This window comes from Zosterops lateralis (genome assembly GCF_965231275.1).
Source record: "Zosterops lateralis genome assembly, chromosome: 25".
NCBI classification, from domain to species: domain Eukaryota; kingdom Metazoa; phylum Chordata; class Aves; order Passeriformes; family Zosteropidae; genus Zosterops; species Zosterops lateralis.
In genome coordinates this window covers 1047282-1074690 of record NC_139785.1, presented here as the reverse complement: position 1 = coordinate 1074690, position 27409 = coordinate 1047282, and the positions used below count along the sequence as shown (strand labels likewise).

The 27409-nt window shown below is 51.6% G+C and overlaps 2 protein-coding genes and 1 long non-coding RNA gene across 5 annotated transcripts in view; 1 reads left to right on the top strand and 2 right to left on the bottom strand.

Moving 5' to 3' along the window:
* Nucleotides 1–2580, top strand: part of DSCAML1 (DS cell adhesion molecule like 1) — a 94459-nt gene extending 91879 nt beyond the window's left edge. Inside the window, exon 33 of the mRNA XM_083877860.1 lies at nt 2089–2580. Coding sequence (XP_083733986.1) covers nt 2089–2546 — 458 coding nt within the window. The 3' untranslated portion in view covers nt 2547–2580. The remainder of the gene's footprint in view (nt 1–2088) is intronic.
* A 2948-nt stretch (nt 2581–5528) lies between these two features.
* On the bottom strand, nt 5529–8397 carry LOC310919024. Its single transcript, XR_014591777.1, has 3 exons — nt 7939–8397; nt 7239–7290; nt 5529–5886 (listed from the first exon to the last, which is right to left on the bottom strand). It is a non-coding gene; the product is annotated as an uncharacterized lncRNA (long non-coding RNA).
* Nucleotides 8398–9088: 691 nt separating this feature from the next.
* CEP164 (centrosomal protein 164) overlaps nt 9089–27409 on the bottom strand; it is a 29830-nt gene continuing 11509 nt past the window's right edge. For 2 of the 3 annotated variants that reach the window (XM_083878211.1, XM_083878212.1), the window contains 21 exons: nt 24685–24770; nt 21247–21462; nt 20005–20139; nt 19605–19821; nt 18944–19021; nt 18572–18703; nt 18186–18308; nt 17930–18073; nt 17656–17739; nt 17234–17302; nt 16819–16997; nt 16201–16327; nt 15734–15798; nt 15367–15574; nt 14908–15015; nt 14129–14243; nt 13307–13651; nt 12870–12936; nt 12341–12457; nt 11389–11491; nt 9089–10200 (listed from right to left, as the gene is read on the bottom strand). In XM_083878211.1, coding sequence (XP_083734337.1) covers nt 11392–11491; nt 12341–12457; nt 12870–12936; nt 13307–13651; nt 14129–14243; nt 14908–15015; nt 15367–15574; nt 15734–15798; nt 16201–16327; nt 16819–16997; nt 17234–17302; nt 17656–17739; nt 17930–18073; nt 18186–18308; nt 18572–18703; nt 18944–19021; nt 19605–19821; nt 20005–20139; nt 21247–21462; nt 24685–24770 — 2715 coding nt within the window. In that variant the 3' untranslated portion in view covers nt 9089–10200; nt 11389–11391. The remainder of the gene's footprint in view (nt 10201–11388; nt 11492–12340; nt 12458–12869; nt 12937–13306; nt 13652–14128; nt 14244–14907; nt 15016–15366; nt 15575–15733; nt 15799–16200; nt 16328–16818; nt 16998–17233; nt 17303–17655; nt 17740–17929; nt 18074–18185; nt 18309–18571; nt 18704–18943; nt 19022–19604; nt 19822–20004; nt 20140–21246; nt 21463–24684; nt 24771–27409) is intronic. The other variant, XM_083878213.1, reaches the window with a different exon arrangement.

Sequence of the window (27409 nt, the reverse complement as noted above, 5' to 3'; positions counted from 1 at the left end):
AGTATTCCTTGGTATTCCTCAGTATTTCTTTCCTATTTTTAGTGCTAGAACCCCGAAAATCTCCCACTCCCATGAGTTGTATTACCTCAAAATAGGACAATACCTGGAAGATATTTAAAAAATACGTATGTGGGAATTGATAGTTAATTTATTTAATGATTAAATAACACACAATATAATGGGATCATCTTTCCCAGCAAATTAGACCACATATTTTTATGGCATAGTTTAAGTAGCACAGAGTGTATTCGGTATAACACCATTGTAACCTTAAAAAAAATGGAATTTACAGAAGCTATTATCAAGCATAAAAGATTTTAAGCAAGAGTGCTGTAATAACACAAGTATAACACCTTTAAGAGACAATATAATAATGCAGGGCCATATGTACATATAAACATATTAAAATATATTTTATTTATATATAAATGCATAAATCTATAAATATATATGTTTTATATATTTAACTATATAATTTTTATATTATATATATATGTAGATAAATTTATATAAAATATATTTATTCATAATTTTATATTCTTAATACAGATTTCTATATGGGATAGAAATCACATATAGAAATTACATATAAAGTTCTATATTTTATATAGCAATTTCTATACTTCTATATAAAAATTTCTACATTTATATATAGGTTTATATATACTTACATGCAATTTTTATATATTTTTATAAAGGTTTATGTATATATCTATACAGAATTTTTTAATATTTTAATATAAAAATTTATATGTATTTCTATGGAGATTTATGTACATTTATATATATAAAGTTATATTTTAATGTAAAAAAATTTAAAATATATATACACACACACATAACCATAACTCCTTAAATTAAGGTACCAATATATATAATCCCATATATATGTGTGCTGTATCCTATATTAACACCGCAGATCTTGCACTACATTCCCTTCACATCTTGTGAAGAGGGGAACATGCCCTTACAGAACACACTGCACAATATATACAATTAAAGGAGTAATGCTCTGAGGCTAGAGGTGTTATATATTGCAAATATAAAAGGCAAACTAATAACAGGGTTTTACATCTATGGACATATAAATCCTTAAATTAAGGCCCTACAGCTGGAGGTGATGCTGTAGAACACAAAGGGAACAGCGTAATAGAACAGAAATAAAACCCTATAACACTGATAACAGCCAATATAACAATACAGGGTCTTATCCATACATAGACATAAAACCCTTAAATTAGGGCACTAACTATAGATGATGCCATAACACAACAGAACAGAATCTGTTGTTTATGGCAGCACAGCCACTCACCTTGGCAGAGTAAAGCCAAGTGTAGGACACACCACATCCCACTGCTGCGTGCTGGCACAGGCGGGACACAGAGTACAGAAAACATTTCCTATTTCCTAACTTTACAGAACGGGATCTGTGCCTGTCATGTATCAGAACTTCAGGATCACATTATTACTATTATAATACTGTATTACCCTGTACATTCAGTATTACGTCACATTATAATATTTATCACCGTACATTTAACATTATGTAATTAACACTCTTACATCATGATACATTACAGGACATTGTGTACAGCGTTGCACGCTAGAGCTTGATGCATCCCAGGCATTGCGTGGGACAATTTTGGGATGACGATGTGACACATTCTTTATAGCACAATGTGTTCTCTATGGCACAACATGTTCTCCCTCTATAGGACCTGTTCCATGTAGCACAACACGTTCTCTCTCAAAAGAACAATACGTTCCCTGTAGACCAACGCATTCTCTGAAACTCAGGTTCTCCATAGCACAGGTTCTCTGTAGCCCAAAGTGTTCTCTGTGGCCCAAATCATTCTCTGTAGCCCAGGTTCTCTGTGGCCCAATGCATCCTCCATAGCCCAGGTTCTCCACAGCCCAACGCATTCTCCACAGGTTCTCTGTAGCCTAAAGCATTCTCTCTAGCCCACGTTCTCCACAGCACAGGTTCTCCATAGCCCATGTTCTCTGCTGCCCAACGCCAACATGTCCAGAGGGTGGGGGGCAAGAGGGTCGCTCCAGAGCCTCACCTGCCTGCTCTTCCCTCGGCAGGTGACTACTGCAACCTCCCGCTATACGTCAAGTCGGAGGCCTTCTTCCGCAAGCCCGACACGCACGAGCCGTGCCCGGTGGTGCCGCCGCGGGAAGCCTCCATCCGCAACCTGGCCCGGGCGTACCACGCGCAGGCCCGGCACATGACACTGGAGCCCGGGGCCAAGCCCTTGGGGCTGCCTCCCCCAGCCTCCGCCGCAACCACCTTACCTCAGAGGACTCTCCCCATGCCCGGCCCGGCTGGCCCCGCACCCGCGCCCGCCGCCAGCGCCGCCCCGGCTCCCCCCGTGGCCGCCGAGCCCCCCGTGGCTGCCGCCGCTGCCGCCGAGGCACGGGTGCCCACGCACTCCAAAGTGGGGGGCTCCAGGGACTCACTGCTGGAGATGAGCACGTCGGGGGTAGGCAGGTCTCAAAAACAGGGTGCCGGAGCCTACTCCAAGTCCTACACGCTGGTGTAGGGCCGCCGCCGGACGCTGCTCGTTTCCCCCCACGCCGTTTATATTAAATTAACAAACTTGTACATAACGGACTCTTTTGTATAAATGAAGCTATTTTCTTCTTCTCCGAACAGAAAAAGAAACCAGGGCACAAAGAATTTGATGTTACAGATTTAAAAATATAATATATATGTAAACATATATATATATTTCACATCATTTTGAAAGGGGCACAAGGAAAGACTCAGCGACTTTTTTTTTTCTCTCCCTGATCTTGTCGGTGGTTTTAAAAAAGGAACGTCTCCAAGACATTGCATGCTATTTTACTGTTCTGAAAACAGCAGGAGTTGCTTCAATTTGCAAATGCTTATGTGTTAATACCTTTTTCTATGAAAAAAAACCCAGCGCTGTGTGCAATAAAGGTTATGTTTATACATGGGGCGTTTGTGAAGTGAGCAGGGAATTAGGCAGAGCAGGGCTGGGGCAGGACAGAGCAGGAGGATGGAGAGGGGCAGGCAAGGGGTTAAACACTAAAGAACTATAAGGCATGTACTCACCTGCAGAGCTGTGGGGCAGAAGGATTAGAAACTGGAGCAGGGTCCTGGGAATGGTTCCATGGAGCAGGACAGACCAGTCATGACCAGACTGTGCCACAGCACTGAGAGAGCAGCACCAAGTCCAGCTCCAGCCCAGGACAAACCATGGTGCCAAAACAGGAATCCTGGTCCAGCTCGTCCAGAGGGGTGAACGGCTGCCCAAACCCTCGTGAGCCACGGCACAGCTCTGGCAGCTCATGGTAAGTGCAGGGTGGCTCCAGCACTGGATCCAGCATCCAGTGAGGCACAGCAGCTCCTCCAAGCAAGGTCCTGCTCCCTGGGATGTGTCACAGCCCTGCCTGGGAGCAGAAGAAGGAGCACTGCTATCCTTGTTCCCAGCTGGAATGTGTCATGGTGAATCCAGCACAGAGCCCTGACTCAAGGTGCCTCTGCCTCCTGAATTGTGGTGAATTCATGGCTCAGGCACTGCACAGGTGCCCCAGGACACGGGGCAGCACAGAGAACCACAGCTGAAACCCAGCACCACTTCACCCCATAATTTGTTCTTATTTTCCCCTTAGATTTCACCACCAGCCACACTAGTATCAGACCAAAGAAATGCAGATTCTACTTTCCCCCTTTCATACAAGGCTGTGACAGCAAGAGCACTTGAAGCCCCGGGGCTGCCAACCCTCCTTACCTGCTCCAAAAGCAAAAAATAGCTCAGGCCATTATTAACTATCGCTTTAGTTACCCAAAGTAGAAGTTCACCTTTCTGAGGAGCTTCTGCTGTTATCCGAGTTCTAATTAACTTTCATTTACTTTTTTCCTGTAATTTATAAGCTCAAGTTTTCATTACTTTCCCATCCATACTTGCTACCAACTGGTTTCAGCTCTTTCCTTACAAACAGATACATTTCCTATTTTAGCACAAAGCAGTTGGAGTATCTACACACAGATTTGTACCATTCTCCTTTTTTTTTTTTTTTTTTTTCTCTTGACAGGGTTTAATTCATCAGCTTTAATCAAGCACTGCAGAGGTCATTTTTTCAACCTCTCTATCTCCTTGATTTTTTTTTTTTTAATTGGAGTACCCAAATTAAAATGACATGCAAATACAGTGATGTTACTGCAGCTTCCACGTGCAGCTCTGCAGTGCCCTTCCCAGCCTGCTGGCACACTGGTCAGCAGATCCTCCTTTGCCATCTGGTTCTCCCTAACTAAGGTAACTCTTGGAATCCTGCAGAGCTGGAAGCGCCTTGGCCAGAGCCTGGCAGCTGTTCACCTCTGGGGCTTGAGAAACAAGCTGCTAGGACAATTTCTTGTGCCCATTTTTTATATTTTTTGGCCATTATTGAGGTATCTCAGAGCCAACCTCTGTCAAGAAACATCCCATATGGAGAGGGCCACCCTTCCCAGCCAGGCTGGTGGGGAGGCATCAGAGCACATAAACAGTTATAAACCATTACATAATACAGGTTTTAAAGAAAACCAAGTACTCAGCCCTTAAACCAGGGTCACAGCCAGGCAGCACCTCCAAAATACCAACCCCAGGCTTAGAATAGAAATAGAAGGGGAAAATAGAATTAAAAATAGAAGAGGCAAGAAAAGGCAAGCGTGTTCAGCTGTAAGAGTAAGAAGATTAGCAAGATAAAAAGAGGAACAGATTAACAGAGATTAATACAACTTTATTGGAATTGGCTAATACAGATTTCCTTCTACATCCCAGCAAGGATTTCCCCCTTCCCTTCCCCAGCAGGCACAAGCCCTGGCCTTGCAGAGTTTAACACAACACAAGTTTCCAGCAATCCCCTGTGAGTCCCCACCACCCCCCTGCTCTCAGGGAGCCCCTTGCCCTTCACGACAGCAGGATGTGAAGGAGAACAGCCCATTCAGGCCATGCCAGCCCAGCTCTGCCTTCCAACAGCAGAGAAGAAGCCATTGAGCTCAGAAATGCATCAGGACACCAGGACAGGGGGCTGGGTGGGCCCCAAGGCCAGCACCAGCATTACCAGGGGGCTGGCTCGGGAAGGAAAGCAGGGTCAGCCTCAGGACAGAGTCCCATCCAGTGCTTGCTCTGGAACCAGGACACCCCAACCCAGTTACCCCAAGGTAAGACCATCTCCCAGATCACCTCCTGCTGCCCTGATAGCCTGCAGCACCTTCCCTTGGCAATGTTCCACTCCAGGCTGGCCCCTGGACACCATGCTGATCACTCTGCTGGCCCAACAGAGCAGGGGACAAAGGCAGAGTCCAGCTTTCGCCAGTTTCCACCAAGCTCCAGAGGCAGAGTGGAGAGGCAGGCACAGGGGAGGGTTCCTGGGGTGAAACAAGCTCCAGCTGGGCAGTGACCAGCCTGGACAACCAGCCTTTGCTGTGCAGGACCCCCTCCCACCCACACAGCTGCTGGGGCTCACAGCATCATCCAAGGGCTGGCCAAGGCTCCCAAATGTGCTGTCATGCTTGTGCCCTGTCCCCACCAGCCTCTCAGCAGCTGTAACCTGGCCCACAAAGTGATGCTGTCTGGGGAAGGACTGAGCAGGACAGAGAACTCCCTGTGAGCACCAACACAAGGGCAGAGAACCTACACCTGCACCAGGAGCTACGGATCGGGGGCAGGTTCACTGTCACCACGGCCCCAAATATCTCTGGGGTACAGAACAGACAAACAGGAGGGACAGTGCAGGCCACAGGTGGCTGCTGTGGCTACTTCTTCTCTTGCTTCTGCTGCTGGTACCTCCTGAAGTGGGTCTGGATGGTGATGGCCGCTCTCTCAGAAGGGTCAGTGACCTTGCTCTCCTTGCTGGCATCAGAAGTTACATCACCTGGGGGGAGCAACAGAGCATCACAATGAGCACAGAGAGTGCCAGCAGCCCTGAACAGGCTCCACAGAGCAGGGCAGGGCTCTGGCATCACCCCCACGGGTCAGTGGCCTCCCCATTCCTCAGACAGGATGCTTGTCCCTGCTGCAGAACTCACAGAATGCAACCACAACTCCACCGGCTCACAGGGACCTCTCCAGGGCAGGAGCAGGGAATGAGAGGCAAAGCAAAGCCCAGCCTCTCTGGCAGTACTAAGCCCTCTATTTACACAACTCCACTCTCTGAAGGCCGCAGCTTCCCCACGTTTAATCACCACGTATGATGCTCACTTACTTTCGCACACACAAATAAGATTAGAAAAAAGCCCGGCCCCACACAGCAATAAAGCTCTCATGCTGACAAATGGGAGCCCTCCCCACTCCCACTTAATGTGGCATTAGGGAAGTATTGTGAAATTCAACAGGAACTGCATCAAAGCCACTCAGCAGTGCTCCTCTAAGCCAGTGTGTCACTGCTAAGCACCCCCCGAGCAGCCATCAGGAATCCTGGGGCCAGATGCTGCTGTACAAACTCACCGCTGCCACCTGAACCCATTTCCCATCACTGATTAAAAGAAGCTGCAGAGTAAAAAGATAAATAAAAGGAGGGAGTGCGCTCCCCCCTGCCCTGCTCAACAAGACACTGCCAGCTGTGAATCCTGCCCGAGGGCAGAGGCTAAGGACAGGCACTGCTGGGCACCAGCAGGGTGAACCCCGGCCTTGCAGCTCTGCCACAAACTCATCTGCCCAAGGGGCTGAGCCCCTGGCACCCCCAGACCTGCACCTATTTGGGGTGAAAGGCCCAGCCCAGCAGCAGGCTGGGCAGAGCTCCTGGGCCATGAGGAGGGATGGCACCCCCAGCCCCCACCACCCGTTATCCGCTTGGCACCGAGAATAGAATGGCTCAAATCCTCTTTGCTGAGCACTGCACAGCCTTGGACGCAAGGCCAAAGAGAAGAGGAGGGGGGACTCCAGGAGGTTTTCCTACAAGGAGAAGGGGGTTGTTTCATGGGGCAGCATGACCCCACCTGAGTCAGTGGGGCAGGTTTCCTGGGAAGAAGGGAGCACCTGTGGGGTTATACATCAAGCCCTGCAGCACTGGGACCTTCACTGGCTGATGCTACACACGTTAACAAATATCTCATCATCAAATACCCCTTAATAATATCACAGACAGATTTGTGGAAGGAGAGGCCAAGAAGGATGCAGATACTGCAATGCCTGCTCTTCTGCTGCATCCAGTCCCAGCCATGAGTTCCACTCATTACTTGTGTTGATTGAGGGTTTTTATTGCCTCCCTGCCTGTTCCACACTCACCTTTCTCTCCAGAAAGCGAGTAGATGCTGTTGTGCCGGGAGTTCCTGCCTCTCTAGAAAGGTAGAGAAATAAAATAAAAGTTAGTTCTATCTCAGGCAAGAGGCAGTGAGGGCCAGCCAAAAACCTTTCTATTCCCCATTCTCTTTAAGAAATTGGAACATGCTTACTGTTGTTCCCTTAAAGAGTATCGATTAATTAATCTGCATTTATGAAAAGACCTCCAAGGAGAGGCAGGAAGTAGCTTTGCATCCAAACTCAGAGCTGTGAGATGCTCCAGTCCATGGATGGATGTTGGCACAGGCTATTCTCACTGGATCTGCAATTCGAACCAGCAAAGAGACAGTCCCACACCGCGAACCTGCAACTCCTGGGCTGCCAGGTCTTCTTCCGGGGGATATTTCCATTTCTAAACATAAGCTTGAATTTGTCTGCAAATACCTCTCCAACATTTTCCAGCTTACCCTCTCCCCCTGGCATTACATTTCCCCCTTACCTACACCTCCAGGCTGCCTGGCTCACAGCTGCCCCTACAGCAGCACTGCCATCCCCTGAGCTAGTTGTCCTTGCACTGCCAGCTGCCCTCACCTCCCTGTCTTGGCACTGCCAGCTGTTCCAGCACTGCCAGCTGCCCTCACCTCACTGTCCCAGCAGTGTCAGCTGCCCCAACCGTCACTGTCCCAGCAGTACCAGCTGACCTCACCTCGCTGTCCCGGCTGGTACGGCGGCTCTGGGACACACACTGGATCTGCCAGGGCAGGGGCTGGTACACCAGGTAAGGCAGGGGCTCCTCACGGAACAGGTTGGTCCCCAGCTGCACATGGGGAAGGTTTTTCAGCAGGGGAAGAGGACAGGAAGAGGAACAGAAAGAGCTGCTCAGCCACAATTATCATTGGAGATCACAACCCTCCCCTGCCACTCACACTGACCCAAAAGAGGTCCCAGCCCTCGTGCCCAGGGTGTTTAGGAAGCACAGAAGCCATTCCTAGAAGGGCAAGCAGAAACTGCTGCCTCCTCTCCCTGCCCCAACAGAGAGCAGCCCCAGGAGGAGAAAACAGCACTGCAGCAATAAATGTTCCCCACTGCCCAGACTCACCTGTCTGACCGCCCTCACCACAAAGAACAGCGCTGTCATCAGGGTGCCCAGCATGGCCAGGCTGTGCAGCCTCAGCTGTGGCAGCAGCACGTCAGGATCTCCAAACAGCCAGCACTGAGATGTCCCTCCTTGGGCAGGCAGAGGCCAAGCCCCTTAATGAGCTTACAGCCCCTGCTCAGCTTGGTGAAGTAATCAGGCAGTGCCCTTTTGCTCTTCTAATCGCAGAGTTTCTCCAACAGACGCAGTGCTGGCAGTTCAGGAAAGGCAAATCCTCTGCTCCATGCACACAGGCAGGCAGGGAGCATGGACAGACAGCACAGCCCAGCCTGAGCTCACACCTGCTCCATGGGCACCCATCCCAGCAGGGTCTCCCCACACCCAGGAGGATCCCACACTCTTGCTGGCATTTGGGATGTCTCAGAACTGCCCTGAACTGCTCAGCAATGGGGTAGGAGATTTGTTCCCAGCAGTGCCTGCCTGGATAGCGTGTGCTGCCACCAGAGCTTCTCCAGCAACTCTTACCCAGTTCTCCAGAGGGCAAAGAAACTCAAGTGCAGCTCAGGCACTGCAGGAACTGGGGCAAGAAAGCCTGGTGCTGGCTTGTTTTCTTTTTAGGGACAAAACTACCAGCCTCCACTTGTGCACAAGCAGCTGATGCACACCCTGTACTCCCCGAGCCTCTCCAGCTCCCACAGGCTGCTGGCAGGAGGCAAGCAGGGGATGGGAACAAGTCATGGGAAGAGAAGAGCACGTCACCAACCCTCCCTAATTCCTGGTGAGAGCGTTACTCAGCGATCCCAGCAGCACCCAGCACGCTGCTGGGGCAATTCCCCATGGGAAATCAGCAGCCAATCTACAGTGAGACATTTTTAACAGATCCCAGGCTGCCAGAGCAACACCTGGTTTTCATTCTATAGTTTTGGTTTTTAGCTTCCTTCTCTCTGCCTCTGCATTTGCTACCCTGTCCAAATACTTAAAAGGATAATGGTAACAAAGCCACAGTGAGCTTAAGTGGTCTTGGGAACTGCCAGAAATGACCTTGACAAGACTAAATATGAGAGAGCCCAGAGACAAGGGGAGATGTGAGAGGTAAGCACAGCTGGATATCCAGCTACAACAAAACAGAGTGACAACCACCACCATCATACAAAACAGGCTCGTGTTGATTTAATTTATACAAAACCAGATACAGCTGCTATCCCAGGTTTTAACAGGAAAAAGGAACATGTTTCAAACCAAGTTATTGTTAAAAAACTGGCATTTCCCTGCACCATTAATGCATGCTTCTCCCAAAACAGAGAATGGACCAAATGATATGGCTTTGGCCACAGCAACCACAACTGTGGCGTCCCTTCTAAAACCCCTGACTGGAAGGATTGCCATATGTCCTCATAATATCCAGTAAACTAAAAGAAAAATCCCTACAGGAAGGGGTTTGTGCACTCCAACAGCAGATGGGATACCCGTGTTTTGATCCCTCCTTTCCTGGGAAGGAATAAGGCTGGCTGGGTAATTACAAAAATTCTAGAAAAACAGTAAGCAAAAATAAAATACATACATTCTAAACAGTCTTAAAATGATGTTAATCAAAAATATATTTCTATTTGCATGTAAACATCCCCGTGCCAGGCTCATGGTGTGTGCCAGCACGCTGCACTCAGGGAGCAGAGCAGGGGGGCTCTGCCTCCCCCCACTGCCCACCCTCACCCACCCGAGGGGCTCACATAGCACAGGGGGTGTGGGGCAGCAGCTTCAGAGCCTCCCCCCAGCAGCTGTCTCAGGAGAGTGGCTTTGAAGATGGTTCCTCACAGATGGGTTCCCTTGAAGTGCAGCGTCCTCGTCAGCCAGAGCGGGCGAGTGGCTCGGCAGCTTTTTAAAGCATAAAATATTTAGAGTCAGCTCGGAGGAAATACTAACAAAGACAACCAAATAACACGTTTCCATGAAAGCCTGACTCCTCCCCACAGGGTAGAGTGAAACCCCTCCCAGTTCCAAGCCTCTCAGCGGGCTGGGATACCCTCTGGAGGTGGCCTTTCCAGAGGAACATCACAGCACCTGGTGAGCAAAGCCACAAGCTACCGTGGCACAGCTGAGGTCCGGGAGCTGCTCATCCCAACTCCTCAGCCACTCTCCGGTCTTCCCACAGCCCTGCTCTCCCGGATCCCTGTGGAGCTGCTGCTGCAGCAGCAGCAAGACCCAGCTCCAGGATTTGTGGCACGGACTCCCCAGCCCCGTGCATGGAAAGACATCCCAGCTGCTGAGCCAGGCTCTGGATCCCTGTCCCCAGGGCATGGAGGGACGCAGGTGGGGCTGTCCCAGCACTCACAGGAGCTCCTCCTCCACAGGAGCTGTGCCTGCACCAGACCCTCCCCGTGTCCTCCTGCTGCCATCGGCACATCCATGACCGGGCACAGGGCTGCAGCAGCTGCTCTGCTGCACAGCTCTGGCCAGCCTGACATGAGAGGAGTGGGGAGGGCTCGTCCAGATCTACCACTCTTGGCTCAGTTCCTGTTGCTTCCACCCCAAATAAGCAGAACATTCTCCGAGAGCCAGAATGTGGCATTCCCTGATTTGATCCCCAGACTCCACAGCCATTCCGCTGCTCCCACGTGCCAGAGGCCAACTGACATGGCCCACCGGCCACCAAGCATTTGTTGGGCATCAGGGCAGGCTCATTTCCTGAAACATTTCCTCCAGCAGAGCCTCAGCTGGATTCACATCCTCCCCCTTGACCAGTTACTCAAAGTCCTCTGTGATTCACAGCTCTGCCTCGCCATTGCTGGAATACTAATGAGGGAAATGTTGATTTATTGAAGCCCTGATATGTCACCGCTGGATTAAACAGTCTATAAAGTATATTTGGACACATTACAGGATTAGAAGAATCCACCTGGGAAGTTCTCTTCCTCCTTCCTCCATTCTCTTGCAAAAACACCCAGTTTCAAGGACGTGGCACACACACACTGTCAAAGTGCCTGGGTGGGCATCACCAAAACCCAGTCCACTATGGAGAGACTGCACAGACCACCCCATCATCCCTGCAAAGAAAAATCCCACCTTTCAGTAGTGGTACACCTTGATCTCCCTGTTTTCATCCAGTCCCAGCTGGAGGAGGCTGGGGCTGCTGCCTGGGGGCTTCTGTGCCTGTGGGGAGAGAGGTCTGACAGCTGGGTGAAGGAAAAGCCTGGCTTACAGCAGGAATCAGCACAGACAAGACAGGTACCAGGTACTGAGCCAGCCCAGTGCACACAGGCTGTATTTAGCCTGCTGCATCCCAGTCAAATGGAATTAGAGGGGGATTAGGGAATTCAGAGGCAAACCATACTCAGGACAGCACAGAGGCCACAGATTTGCTGCTAAGATCAGTGTACACTGTGGAGACACCAACACCCCCAGCACAAGGCTGGTACCACACAGCCTGGGAGCATTCCTGCCCAAAGAACAGAGATCACTCTCTGCATCCAGCCCCATGCTACAAGATTCCTCAAAACAGAGCTGGAGAGAGCTCCAGGGGGAGCCCAGCCCCCCCTGCCCCACTATGTACCCTCCTACATGCCCATCTCCAGGCGCCCTCACCTCCTCCCAAGCTGCTCAGCACGGCCTGCCCGTGGCCAAGGCTCCATCCACAACACCAGAAGCAGCCCTGCAAAGCCAGACCCCCTTCTTGCCCACCCCATCCTCAATTCTGCACTATTTGCTCCATATTTTTAAATCCTCACTCCCAGCTCAAACTGCTCCTTTACAGCTGAGCAGCATCACTAAAGAAGCATCACAACACAGCCAGGGAAAGGAAGGGAAATTTCCTCAGTCAAGTACAGCCCAGGGAGCAACCCACAGATCACTCCTGCTCCATCTGCTAAATACCACATTCCCCTGCAGAACCAAGCACTGGAATGGAGGCCAAGGCCTCGAAATTGCTGCTTATTTCTTCATTTCACACCCCTCCTGCCACCTTCCTCCTACCTTTTGCAGGAAGCAGGAATGCAATTAAAGACCAGGTAAAAGATACAATTTGGAATCCTTCTTGAAGCCTTTCAGCCATTTCTTGTTGCTCTCAATCATCTCCTCAATATTCTTCTTCTCTGGCTCACTGAACTTGGAATGCTGGAAGAGCCGGATTTGTTCACTGTGGCAGTGAGAGAGAGAGAAGGGATAAGTGGGGAAAAAAAGAGGCCTGGGAAGAAATTATCCCAGAGATGAGAAAGTGATGGGCTGCTGAAGAAAAAAATCCACCTCCTCTAATATATATACTAATATATATATAATATAATATATCTATAATATAAATATATTATATATAGAATATATATTATATACTATAATATATATTATATAAATATATTATATTTTTATATTATATAAATATATCCTCTCATATATATATATCAGTGTGTTTATATATATATACACACTAATATATAAGTACTTCATAGTAATTATCAAATTGTTATCTACTCATTACATGATAAATGACCTAATAATCACTGCAGAGAAACAACAGCAGCCCAGTGAAAGAGCTCAAGGAAGAAGGTTCTTACTCTGCAGGGACATATCCCAGCTGGCTGACCGGAGGCCCAGGACTCCCACTGAGCGATGAGAACCCACCTGGAAAACAGACATTAAATACACACCCTACAAAATCCAGGGATCTGGGTGTGTTTTCTCTCCTGCACCATGGACACGCTGTCCCTACAAGGACACCAAGGAAACAGATGGAGATCCCTGCATGCCACTGGGAGGGGGCTCCCAGGGGAGAGGGCTGGCTCCTGTTTTGCTGCTTCCTTGGGTGTGCATTAAAGAGCAGGATGACAGGATCAGGCACGTGCTGCACTTCTGGAATGAGCTTCTCATTTATCCCCTTACCCCGCTTCCTACCAGCGGCACCAGTGCACCCACCATTCCCAGCACTGGTAGCATGAGACAAAATCAGAAGTTGCAGGCAGCAAAACAGGTGGAATAAGGCCAGGAGACTCACCTGGGAAATACCTGTGCCATTTCTCTGTCAGCATGTTGTCCACTGACTGCCCTGAGACAGAATAAGTGGAGCTGAGCCTGTTGCTCCGGGCCCACTGGTCCAGGGGGGACACCCTGGGTGGGTTCCCCAGGGAGCTGCCCCCACCCAGCTCTCCCAAGGAGGGGTATGTGGGAAGAGGGATGCCCTCATGGAGTGTGGAGGTGAGGAGAGGAGGCTGGTGATGGCTCAGGGAGTCCAGGAGCCCCAGGACCCCGCTGAGCTCACTGGTGATACTCTGCACAGAGTCCCTCAGGTGCCGGATCTTGTCCTGCTGGAGCGCAGGCCAGAAATCCATTTTCAAGTCAGCTGAAGGAAAAAAGGGGGAGAAAAGGATCACAGAGCCAACAAGAGCAGCCTTTGTGCAAGTAACCCAACCCTTCTGTCTGCCTGCCCTTCTTCCCCCAGCACAACTCCAGTTACAGGCAACCAAAGCCCAAGAAAAAGCACGAGCAGCAGAGAGAGAATCACAGCAGCTTCTCCTGCCTCAGATGTGAGGAAGGGGAAGCCCAGACTCCTGCAGAAGAGCAATACAGATCTGCAGGATCTGGGGGAAATCAGGGAGATTTTATAATCCACTGAGATCTAAACGGCAGGTTCACTAATAGATCCCATCCCTCTTATCTGTCACTACAGGCAGGAAACAAGGTTTTGCAATCAGGTGTGGTACACAGAGCAGTCACAGACCTGCCTTGGACACAACTGGGCACAAATGACAACAGGGACATCAGAGAGGTGAGAGGGAAAGGCTGAACAGGTCTAGAGCCTCACACACAGGGCACTTACATCTAGACTGGCCCAGATTCACACTGGATGTGCTGTTTGTGTCCTCAGAGGTGCTCAGATCAAAAGTCACCATCTTCTTGCATGCAGAAATCTTCAGTGTATCTTCATCTGAGAGCTGGTCAGGAGGAGGAAAACAATGCCAGTAAAACCTGCTGTATCATCCCTGGAATATAAAAGCAACTGGAAATCTGCCTACAGCTTGTCTACAGAGCTGGACTGCAATCAGGCACAGGTCAAGTGAAGGGAAACTTGTCTTCAGACCCTGACAGCAAAATCTGAATGTCCAGAGACTGCTTTGGCTCTGCAAGTGCAAGAGGCCAAACCCAGCAGCCACGTGAGCCAGCCCTTCCAGCAGGAGTCAACATGGTTTGTGCTGTGAATAACCTCGCAACTCTTGCAGGGTTGGGTTTGCTGAGCCAGGGGCAAGAGTTTGACCATCAAAGGCCTAGTTCTCCTGCATCTGCTGCTGCCCTGCCTGAGGCCACGTGGTGCCAGGCAGAGCCAAACATTGCAAGGTTGGCCTCAGTCAGGAGAGCAGGCTCCATCCTGGCTCACATGAGGTGACCTGCCCTTGTTTTCTCCAGGCTCAATCCGTGCAGCTTTTCCAAGCTGCTTTCTGCAGCCACACACTCAGCAGTCTGGTGCTCTCGCAGAAAAGTGGTTCCAAAATCTAGCTCTGCTGGCAAACACCAGCCTTTGGCCACCAGCTGAACAGCCCTGACAGGGACCACGAGCTCTGGGCAGGGGGAATGCAGCTGGGAAGATATGCTGGAGTTTACCTCCTCCAGCAGTGAGGACTCCAGCTGGCTGAGCTTCTCCTCCTTCTTCTTCAGCAGCACCTGTCCTTTCTGCACGGCTGACTTCATCTTGTTCAACTGCTTTGCCTCCTGCACAGACCAACAGCCATGCCAAGGAGCGAAATTAAACAAGAATGTCAGGAAATAATCTATGTCAGCAGCTGGGGTGACTTTCATCACCTCATTCTGCTCATCACAGGAAGGGCTGCTGCAGTGGAATCACCCAAGACACCCAAGTCCTCGAGAGTGTGGGAAGGGGTGTGTACAGTGAGCAGAGCACACGGCTCGAAGCAGGTTCAGCCCAAGGAAAAGGAGGTTTCACTTCCAAACCCACACCCCAGAGGGTCACCAAGCCCATATCCACAGGATCAGGAGTTGATCCAGGGCTGCGGAAAGTCTGTGCCACCCAACACCTGAGCACAGGCAGTGCCCAGGGCTCACCTCTTCCAGGTTCTGGCGCATTCCCTGCAGGAGCTGGGAGCTGTTGGGATCCTGCTCGGCCTCCTGGGCCCTGTGCAGGTTGTGGTGCCATTGCAGACTGGCAGCCTTGAGCGCCGAGCGCCGCTGGCGCAGGGAGCAGCTCTGGCGCAGCAGGAACTCCTTGGCACTCCTCAGGGACTGCCCTTCAGTGGAGATGTAGCTCTGGACACTGCAGGGAACAAGCAGGGTTGTCCTGGCTCCCCGTGCTGCTGCACACCTCACACAGCATCCCCAAAACCGGGTGCTCAGTGCCCGGTGTGCAAAGCCAAGCTAGGACCTTGGCTTGGAAAAGCAGAGCAGAAGGTTTTCCTGGCACAGGGATGCTCACCGATCAAACTGGAGCTCACCCTCCTCGGGACTCTGACAGGCTGGGGAAGGCTCTCTGGACGAGTGCTGAGAGGGTGACACATTGCAAAAACTAAGAAACAGGTCTGGGGAAAACAGAAGCCCAGGGCCCCCTAAGAATCCAATGAGGAACAAAAGCTTGGAATGACATCACCACGGCACTGCCCAGATCCAAACACAGACCAAGGCTGTTCCTGATGTGACTTTTGAAAGTAACAAAGACATTTCTATCCAGACACAAGCCCTGCTTTTGATTTGAGTACCCCACACTCCTCTCCACCCACTAATAATAGACAGACATCTGCAAATACTACTGAACACAGCAGCAAAGAGAAATCCATCTCTGCATCTCAAATGATTTCACACGGAAGGAACAAATGCCGTGATTTTCAAGGGAGTTTCAGCCTCAGATCTCACAAGGCAAACACCTTCACAGGTTGCTTTACTCACAGCTTGAGTAGTTCCTCTCAGGTCTTCAACACGGAGCTCAGCGTTCTTTCTTGGAGATCCCACACTTTCTTCTGCCTCCAGTTCTTTCAGAGCCTCCTGCTTGCTCCTGATTGCTTCCTCCAGCTCTCTGCCACAGGAAAAAGCAACAGCAGAAGCACTTGATTAGCCTGCAATGGTGTCCAGAGTGACCTCCAGGGCCACAGGTGTGCAAGACAACACCAGGGCTGGGTCTGTGTGTTACACCAAGTGTAAGCCCTGGCTGGGCAGGGAAACTGCCTCCCACCCTTCCTCAGCAGCTCAGCCACCTCAGGAAAACCTCTTTGCATTTCAGTGCCCCTCTCACAGCACCTCATTAACCTCCCAAGGCAGGAGTGGAGCAGACAAGTGAACCTGACATGCAGAGGTGAAGGAGCAAATCCAAATTCACACCCTGAGTTAATAAAAAATCTGGAGGCAGCTCCCAGCAACTCTGTGCCCTCAATGGGCACCTCAGGATTCTGAAGGAACATGACCCAACGCAGAGCTCAGAGGTCAGGGAGAGGCCCAGGTTAGGTTAGAGAGGTTTCTCAGGGACACAGGGGAGATTTTTTGGTATGAGAGGAAATTTCTCACACACACCCAATGCGTTTCTGCAGCCTCTGGCTCCGGCACTGCAGCAAGTCCACCTGGGCCTCCAGCTCAGCCTTCTGGTCCTGCAGCTCCTCCAGGATCTTCCTCAGCTGCCTGACAGACTCCAGGAGGCTGGAATGCTCCTTCCTGCTCTCCTCCAAGCACAGCTGAGAGGCTAGAGCAGCTTCCTGGAAGAAAACCAGAAAACCCCTCATAGTCATTTCCCCCAAGAGCAACGTAAGGGGCACACAGCTCGCAGGGTCCCAACCACACACCAATCCTGGGAGAACAGTACTGGCTCGTCTCTTTGGGGAGCTCAGAACTAACCCACCTCCCAGCACTTTGTTTCCTAAAGCCCCAGTTCTAAGGTGCTGCCTCAGCCCCAGAGCAGCACAGCCCCTCCCCAGAGCCCAAGTGTCCATACATCTCTTTCAAGCTTCATCTGTCTGTCCTCATCCAGCAGCAGCTGCCTCCTCCTTTGCAGGGACTCCTCCTGTGACATGGAGGAAGGCAGGGGAGTGTCAGAGCCAGGACACTGCTGATGCTGAGCAGCACCTCAGGCCTGACTCTCAAGACCAAAATACACAAGGAGTGTTGTCAGATTTGCTTTATGACCCCTCTCACGGCCACTTGCTGCCCCCCAAAGCACTGAGCAAAACCCAGAGCTCAGACTTCCATAGGAACCAGCAATGCTCAGCCCTGCTCTGACTTGTGACAAAGTTGTACCTGTAAGTGGGATGGCAGCAGAAGCCTTGGCTGAGCTTTTCTGAGGAAAGCTCCGTAAGGAAGCAGCCAAAGGACTGGCACGGATTAGGGGAGCTCTGTGAGCCCAACAGGCCAACTCACCTGGCTGAGCAGCTGCTCTGATCTGGCTTGGATGTTCTTCATGCGGATTTCAAGTTCATTCTCTGAATCCTGGAGCTTTTTTTCCTGCACAGGGAGCTGAGTTGAAGAGAAAGGCACGAGCTCCTCCCTCCCCAGGAAAACACAAACTGGGAAGTGTCACCTGGGACTTGTGTCTGCCACTCTGTGCTGTGCAGGGTGGCAGGGGGACAAAGTGTGCAGCCTCCAGGCAATCCCTCAGGAGTCCCAAGGGCCAGAGGCAGACCCTGCTGCTCACCTTCTCCCTGTGCCTCTGTTGCAGGGCAGTCAGCCTCCCCTCCAGCTCTGCCTGCAGCACCTTCACGTCAGAGTCATGGAGCTGCCGCAGCCGTGTGGCCTCGCTCCGCAGCCCCTCCAGCAGCTCTGACCTCTGCTTGCGCTCCTGCCCGGACAGGGGACAGGGAAACACCTCTGTGAGGCACAGGGCTCTCCAGAGTGCAACACGGACACGCAGCACTCACTGGAAGCCCAGCCCACCTCCCCACCGGCAGTACCTCCTCCTGGTACTGCTCCTGGATCCGTGCCAGGGCCTCCCGGTGCTCCTCCCTCATCCTCTCCATCCTCCTCTCGTGCTCCTTCTCCACTTCCCGGCGTTTGTCACTCATCAGCTCGCTGAGCTGCAGAGGTGGCAGGGAAAGAGGTTTCCCTGGATTGCAGCACTGTCCCAGAGTGGCCTCCCAAAAATCAGCCTCCCACCGGAGCCCAAGCCCAAAGCGGGATCAGGGATTGTGTCCTGGGGGGCACAAAACCCTCACCCTGCTGAGGTGAGATGCTGAGGGATATCCTGCCCCCTAAGGCACCACTGTCACTGAGCTCTCAGAGCTCACCCCACACCTGAGGAGAGAGGGTGAAGAACCTTCAGCACAAAACCAACACTCACCTCATGCTCGTATTCCTTCACTTGAAGGGCTTTTTGCTGCACTTTCTGATCTGCTCTCTGCAGCTCCTCACGCAGCTGGGCCTCCTGGCTGCTCTGTGCCTCTGCCAGCTGGGCTTGCAGGCTGGAAATGACCTGCCAGGAAAGCCACCCACAGAGACTCAGCCTTTTCCACAGGATCCATCCCATGCCCTGGACAGAGCATGGCACAGCCTCACCACTCCCTGCCTGGAGCAGAGCCAAACACTGAGCCAGACCAGAACTACAGCTAGGGAAGGGAAAAAGAGTTAATGCCACCCTCTCTGGCCACCTCTGGTGACATTGTGAGTTAAAAAAAAAATCCAACAATTTACATTCTAAGGACAGCATCCTCACCTCATGGTGCTTCTCTTCTGCTGCAGACTTCAGCTGCTGGAGTTCACTGGCAAACTGTTCTTCCAGCTCCTCTGCTGCCTATGGAAACAGAGCAAAACAGTGTGCTGGGAAATCTCTGCGTGTGGGGACAAGGTGCATTTGCAATTAAATTTTATCCAAAAGCACTAAAAAGCACAGCAGTAACCCCCTCCTTCTATACGGGATCACTACAAGGTGCCTTTACTCTGTGCTTTCCCTCCCAGCAGATCTCGAGGAATCCCTGTCATGCCGTGCTGGAGGAACTGGAAACTGCCCCATTGAAGGGCTCCCCAGGTCCCTGCAGGACTAAAGCAGCAGCCAAAGAGGTGTTGGGAGCTGACAGAGTGGCTCAGTTTAGTTCTGATCTGATAACAGGGCTGGGTTTAGCTCGGTGAGACACACAGCGATCCTTATCTTGTCTTCAGATGCAGAGTGGCCATTGAAATAATTGTGAGTTAATCACCACTGTAGTAACAACTGGGGGAGTTCTCCTGCCCACCTCCCTGTGCCTCCAACAGCCCAGCTGGCGTCTCCCTTTGGCTTTTAAGTGAGTCGTCACTGAAGCACTGCAGGTGTGAGTTAATCCTGACACTGCACTGCCAGGCCAGCCAGGTGATCAGGAAGGGATCAATAAAGATCTCACCTTCTTCTTCTCCCTGTCCAACCTCTCCCTGAGCTGGCTCAGGAACTGTTCCTTTTCTTGTTTCAGCTCACTCATCTCCTTCTGCCGGGCTTCCTCCACTGCCAGCCTCATTTCCTCCAAGGCAAGTTGCTGCTTCCTCTCCAGGCTCTCCTTCTCCACCAGCTGCTGGGATTCCAACTCTTCCCTGAGCTTCTGCAGCCTGGCCTCCTGCTCTGCCCTGGTGGGTTTGGGAGGAGAGCACAGAAATCGGGATCCAGCACTGGGCAGTTGGGGCCGAGACCTGCTGCCACGGCAGGGAGAGGGTCAGAGCCTCCCTCTGAGCAGCTGCTGGGGCTGTGCCTGAGCCTTCCCTCCCAAACCAGCACCTCACATCCCCAGGAATGGCAGCAGAACCTCTCACCTCATCCTCTCCTCCTCTGCCTCGATCTCTGAGGCCATTTGGGCTCGCAGCTTTTCAAGTCTCTCAGCTTTTTCCTCTCTGACCAGCAACTCTTCCTCTTCCTGCTCAGATTTTGCCAAATTTTCTTCTGAGGTGCTGAGACAGAAAATAGAAAGGAAGAAAACAGGTTCAAGGAGGCTTCAGTATCTCCCAGTCACCTCTCCAAGGGCTTCAGCTCAGCTGGGTATCTCACTGGCTGTGGTGACACATTCATTTCCCCCACACACACCTGCAGGACCTGCTGCTGGCACAGGAGATGCAGTCCCAGCAGCAAACCTGAGCAGTGTAGGTTTAAAACTTGCTATATCATCATAGTTTACACTTCTTTGGGGTTTTTTGTTCTCTTTTTTTCTCTTTTGCAGAAAAGTGAAATCAACTCTCATTAAACGGATGCAGGCTCCCAGGCAAGGTACCTGGATGCATTAGCACATCAGCAAGCTCAATGTTATACCTTTTGCTACACAATTTTTTTCCCTTCAGGCGCCATTTCTGCATCTTCCTTCACACCCAGACTGCATCCCCACGATGTTTCATGTCAAGATGCTGTTTCTGGCTGCTCAGAACATAAGCATCACATCCAGCAAGATAATACAGAAGCCTCAAGAGAAAAATTCCCGCAGGGAAAGGACACAGCTGCCAGTGCTGCTCCACCCCCTGTACTGTTCTCAGATCCTGCTTTCCTACAGCCATCCCTGTTGCTAGAAACCTTGCCTGGAAGTCCCTCTGTAAAACATCCCCTATCAGAACTCCAGACAGTTCCTTTGGGGTAACCTCATCTCCTCTAATGCTCCCATTTCCAGCCCTGTTCTCACCATTCAGCCCAGGATTTGAACATCTGCCATGTGCAAGAGCTCCAAGCACTGAGCTGGAAACTTGTCCCAGGTTAACCATAGCCAACAGCTCTGTGTGTGTGTGTGTGTGGGATCACAGCTCGTCCTGTAGGATGCTCCTGCCACTCCTGGCAGGCTGGGAGAGCCCGTTCCTGCACTGTCCACTCCAGGCCTTGCAGATCCTCATGCACAGAACTGTCTGTGCCAAAGGCTGTCCTTCCTCCTCCTCCTCCCTGAGAGCCCTGATTTGCTCCTTTCCCCCAGCTCTGCAGAGCAGCACCACTTCCCAGGTGGTGGCTGCAGTCTTTGGCCAGCAGCAATGAAATCCCACCCTGGAAAGACTTGGAGGAGATGGAGTAAAAAAGGAAAGTACCTGAGGGGTTTTTCTTTTTGCTGATGAAGCTTTTCAGCTTCCTCCTCCTCCTCCTTCTGCCTCATCTCCTCCTGGAATTGCTGAATTTTCTCCTCCTTTGCTTGAAATAAATGTATTTCCTCTCGCTCCAGCTCTGTCTCCTCCTCCTTGACTATTTCCTCCAGGGATTCTTCATTAGACTTGTTCAAGGACTGCTCGATTTCCTCCTCAGGTTGCCTACCAAGGAGAAAAAGCTCCTTTGGCAAAAGGGTGACAGAAAACAGAGTGACATAAAAGGAACAGGAACCTCCTCCACAGAGCATCAACTCCAAACCAAAAATCTCAGAGCCACCTACTCCAGAAGCTCCACTGCTGACCTCAGGTGGATCCTGAGGATCACTGGAGTATCCTCTCGGTGACTCCCAGAGAATTTCCAACTGATAAATTGAGCCCAGCCTCAGCTGCATTCCAGGCCTAAATAACTCCGATTTTGGCCCACCACAGCTCACCTTGTGAGGTCAACAAAATCTCTCTTGATGAAAAGCCCTGGCCAGGCTGCCAGGCACAGGAGCAGATGCCATCAGTACCTGCTCCCAGCCCAGGGATTGGTGCTTCTCATAGACCAGGTATTTTTCTGCAATTGCAACCTAAAGTGTGCTGGGAATTTGCCAGCTCCAGGCAATGAAAAGCCCTCAGCACTCCAAAAATTCAAACCCAATCTGGTTCTAATTAAGCTTTTTTTCAGATAGACAGCAGCAAAATTTTAAGTCTTAGAGAAGCTAAAGGGGAAGGAGGGGAAAATTGAGATTAGTCTAGGAAGAAACATTTTTGTTCTTTGCTAGTGAAGGCTGGAGCAGGAAGGTCTCACCATGCTGAGACTGGCAGTGCAAGGCAGAGGGACTTCTGCCAGGAATCAGGGAAATAACAGCCCCAGTAATTCAGCCTCGAGTCAGGAGAGAAAAGGTCATTTCTGCAGCCATTAGCAAAAAGAGCATGACAGAGGAAAGGAGTGGGGTTCTAGAACAATCCCCCTCCACTGGTGCCCCCCATAACACCACCTGCAGCAGGTGTCCTTTATCAAGCTGCTCTGCAGAGCAATTTAGCCACTTCCACCTGGTTATCACGTTGTTCCTTTTGCCCCAGATTTTGCTCAAAAGGAGACCCGGGCAGCACACACACGTTTACACAGCACCACAGCTCCTATCAGAACAGAGACTCCTTCCCCATCACCCTGTCCCCAGAGACATGCTGCCTAATTCTTCCAGCTGCATCTGCTGATGTGTCATTTGACACGGAATGCAAAGTCAGCACACTCACATGCACTGAGCTCCTCTGTCTCAGGGGGCTGCAGGTAAGAATCCACAAATACCACAAATTCACAAATCCCACCCATGGAGCAGCACAGAACAGCAGCTTAGGCAGGAGCTGGGCTCTGACCTCATTATTTCAATGCCACCAACATGCCCAGTGGCTGTAAAACAGGGTGAATTGATGGGGTTTTGCCTTTCCCCCCCCAACTCAGCATCACTCAGCAGTTGAGTGTGGAATTGTTTCTCAGGGAGGGTGAACACTCGCAGCCTCGGCAGCGACACCGGCACGGGAAAGGCTTTCCCAAAGAAAGCAAACAGCTCTCCCTCATCCCACCGAGCCCTGAGCCACCACAGACCCCGAGGGCTGAGCTGCTGCTCTTGCCCTGCCCAGCACAGGCTGTTCACTTGGCACTCTGGCAGGGGAACAGCTGCTGGCATGTGCACATGGAGCTGCCGGAGCGCCGCCGTGCCCACAAACCACAGCTCCCACTTCACACGCGAGCTCCGGCCACCACGGGGGGACAAAAGCTGCCACAGCCATACCACCAGGGACTGATATGAAGCCCTTACACATTCTGTGGGGCAGGAAGCTCCTTGGGATCCACCAGGCTATCCAGGACTCCCTCCTCCAGCTCCGCAGCCTCCACCCCATCGGGATTTTCTAACCCAAAACGCTCCACTGGTGTCTCACAAGCACTGAGATCCCTCTCACTTGGCAGCACAAAAGAGGGGACAGAAGATCAAATTAGCTCAGGGCACAGTCAAGTGGCTGTTGCAGGTGGACAATGATGTGCAGGTGACACAGGTGGGCACCAAGCCATGCCTGCCAACAGGACCTGCCTGGCCAACACAGGGCTCCAATGCCACAGGGAAGCTCCACACCATTCCCACCAGCTCATGTTGGACTAAAGGCAGCTGAGGATACAGTCGATATCAGCCTCAGAGCACTGGATCCCTTTCCTGGGTTATCCCACTCTTTCCAGGCCCTTGGAGAACATCCCCAAGGTGCACCAGCCCTATAAGCCATACTCACACTGCTGTCCAAATTACAGATGGAAGTGTTGGCAGGCATGCTTGTATCTATAGTCCTACTTCATCTCAGAAGCACAGAGAGGAGAGACAAGGCAAGCACGAGCAGCTTCACAGGCAGAGAGAAAGAGAGGATGCTCAGCTGGGAAGCAGGAACCAAGTGATAAGGAGACAATTCCTGCGGGCAGAACACGTTTTTGGAGACCCTCACACAAACAGCTCCTCCAAGAACAAGGCTGCAAATCCCACAGAGCCAGTCATTAAGATGGACTGCAGCTTCTGCTCATGAATGTTCCTGGCACAGGCAGCAGCTCCTTGGTTCCCAGTGTCCTGGAGAACGTGTAACTCTGCATGGAGGCCAAGAGCTTTGACACAATTCATCTGTAAATGCCAGGCTGGGGCTCTGCAAGGAGCAGGAGCTCAAGGGAGCACAGCTCACTGCTCACAACAGCATTCCAAACAAATCTCCACGAAGAGGCTGAAAAGAGCTGCCCTAGACAGCCCAGTCATGGTGCAAACTGGGCTCTGGAAACCAGCATTCCTCTGGGATAACAGCTGGTGATCTGTCCACGTACCAAGACACAGAACAGCTTAATGCCCACACCTGGTCAAGGCCACCTCTGTGGAAGGAAGAGAATTGTTCCCATCACAGCTGGACTCTCCTGGACCCAGGAACAGACACCTGAGAGCCTTCAGCTACAGCCTGGCAGCCCAGCAGGACCAGTAAGGCTGTCATCAGGCAATGGCCAGTGTCCATATCTGCCCTGTCTAACAGCCCAGGGCCCAGCACAAGGCTCACACCATCCTGGCAAGAGCAGTGGGAGCTGTGAGGGAGGCAAAGGCCAGAGTCACAGCTGGGGCAGCCTCAGGGAAAGGATGGGCAGGCACTCTCACTGCCCACCCAGGCAGCAGCTGAAGCCTGCTGAGACAGGGCTAAGGAGGCAGCAGGAGAAGCAAGAGGTTTAGTGGGAAAGCCCCTGGAAGAGGCTGCAGCACCTGGAGGGGCTGCACAGGGCACAACTGGACAGGCTGCAGTGAGCACAGCAGGGAGGGCAAGGCAGGAAAGGCAGCAGGAGCTGGAGCTGCCCACTCCTCCCCTGTGCCTCTGTCTGTACCATACCTCTCAGCAGCTTCTGTTCTTTTCCTCTGCTCCTCCTCTACACTGGCTTTGCTTTGGTCTTTTTCCTCTTCTCCCAGCTCCTGGGCCTGCAGGTAAAAGCAAACAGGGTGGAGTTTGTGGCTCCTTCACCATCAAAGACCTCAAAGGAGTTCTGCTGAAGGTGCATGGAATCAGCTGGGCCGCACGGGACCCACAGGTTGTTCCAGAACGCTGGATGTGCTCCTCTCCTGAGGGTCCAAGGGTCTCCAACCATCCCAGGAATGCTTCCAGAAGCACAAGGGGAGGCCTGGGAGCTCAGCTTTCTCAGGATAAAAGGTGAACTCCCTGCCAGCACTAAGAACTTGGGACACAGGTTTGGCTTTTCTTTCCTGAAGGTCATTCTACAATCCCAAGTCACACTAAACTCCCTGAAAAACATAGGAGAAAAATCTCCTAAAAGAGAAATGTCACACACACAGTGTTGTGGTAATGAAGCAAAGGATGCATTGTTTGGGACCAAAAATCACATCAGGCCTCAGTCCTGCCTCCAACCCAGGTTCTAGGGCAGGGTGTGATGGGCTGCACAGAGTCACCAGTCCAGGGATTTCTGACTCTGGGAGACATCAGCAATCCATCCCCCTTGGCAGCACACCAAGCATTCATTTATGGCACAGTAAATACTTGAAATATGAATAGAAAATATTTGAATGTGTAATAGTCAGCTGCTCCTTTCCCCACCTGCCAGCTCCCAGATCCCTCTGTCCCTGCTGCAGGGACATCTGAGGAGGGAAAGGACTTCCCTCCTCACCTGTCAGCCCCACAGGAAGCAGGGACAGCCCATTCATAAATTTTTGGGGACCCCAGCAGGTGAGTTCAGCCCCTGCCCTGCAGGGCTGTGTGTGGAGCAGGGCCAAAACAGAATTAAAGGCAGAATTAAACCCGCAGTAATTTATGCAAATGTTCGGCAGAGCAAATGGCAGAAGGATTCCCTGCAAGTGCTGTCACCTTCCATCACATCAGCCTGGGCAGAGCCCCCCAACCCCAGCCCCCTCCTGCCCCTGTAACTGATGACTGCAATTGCCCAGAACCGAGGAGCTCAGCAAATGTTTCCTCGCTCCAAATGGGCTCTGTCACCGCTGCCTGGAACGGGAAGGAGCCAGACAAACGGGGAAGAAGACCCTCTTGGAATGAGGGTAACAGCTCACAGGGTAACTCCTCTGAGCTCATGCACAGGGCTCCTACTGCCCCTCTGCCCAACAGGGCAGCCCCTCCTGAGGAACCTCTGGAGGTGTTTGGAAGATGAAGACAGCCCCCATCTGCAGGGAATGAGGGCAGATTTTAAGCCTTGTCTGTGGAATTATCAGATCCTTGCCCTTCCTGCTGCCCCAGGATCCCCAGAACCCCAAGCGGCTCGGTTTTCCACCCTGCTGCATCCCCGGAGGACATTTCACATGCTCAAGACACAGAACCAGCTGTGTGAACACAGGGATGACAGATAATGGCCCACATCCTCCTTCTGCACAGCCCAGCTCCCAGGGGACCATCTCACATCAGCTTAGATCATGCTGCAAGGTGCCAGCACTGAGCACTTGGGACAGGTTTGCCTTTTTCCTGAGGGAAATGGTCACAGCCTCGAGGCTGCCAGAGCTCCAGGGGCTTTAGGACAGCACTTTCAGGCACAGGGTGGGATTTTGGAGTGCCTGTGTGGGGCCAGGAGTTAAGACCTTGATGATGTTTGTGGGTTCCTTCCAACTCGGGACATTCTATGATTCCACAGTTCTGCATCTGGCACTTCCAACCCCTGAGAAGGGAAGGGGGGAAGGAGCAGCCTCCCCTCTTCCAGGTCCAGCAGGACAGATCTCACAGAGCCTCTGCAGCCACCACAGCTCCTGCCAAAACACTCCAACAAAACCCCTCCAATTCTGCGCTCACGGAGCTGCCAGAGGTGCCTTTTGTCTTTATTTCTTTTTAACAACAGAGTATTTTGCCAATATATTCAAAGCAAGGCGAGCTCCTCGAGTGGCACATTCCTACAACCCCGAGCCGTTCCAGCCCAGCCTCTGTGCACAGACACAAAAGAGCAGCTGCAGTTCTGCAGGGAGCACCATTTCACACCCACCTCTCCCCAAACAGGGCTGTAATAAACCCAAACGTGGCTGCTCCAAGCAGCATTTGCATGCACAGTGCCTGCGCTGCGGGGAGGGAGAGGGGGAGCACAGCAGGCATATGTTTTGTTTTCCCTTCACATCTGATTATGCTCATTATTAGGCACGAGAGGACAGGTGTATTCTCCAGACACAACCTTGCAAACAGGATTGCTCCTCTCTGCTGGACAGGTGGGGAGTTTGCCACTCAGGGTCTCTCCTCCAGAGCAGCTGATGCGCTCACAATCAGGGCAAGGCTGAGTAACCCCAGCTGGATCCTGGATCCTGCCTCCAACCAACACAGAGATGGAGCAGGAGGGCTCCAGAAGAACGTGGGGCTGAGCAAGCCAACTCAGAACCATGCTGAGAAGACAAGGATAAACCAGAGATGCACAGCAATCTTTAGGCAGAGCTGCCTGGCCAGTGCTGCATCCCAGGCTGACACAGACACGTACACACGCTCACTCCATGTGCCACAGACTCACTGAAAGGAGCCCCTTTTCCCCCTACATTAAAGCAGGCAAGACAACCAAATGCTTAAAAATAAGCTTCCCTCTACCAAAATCTGTCAGAGGGAGTTAACCTCCTTTTCTTCCCATTGA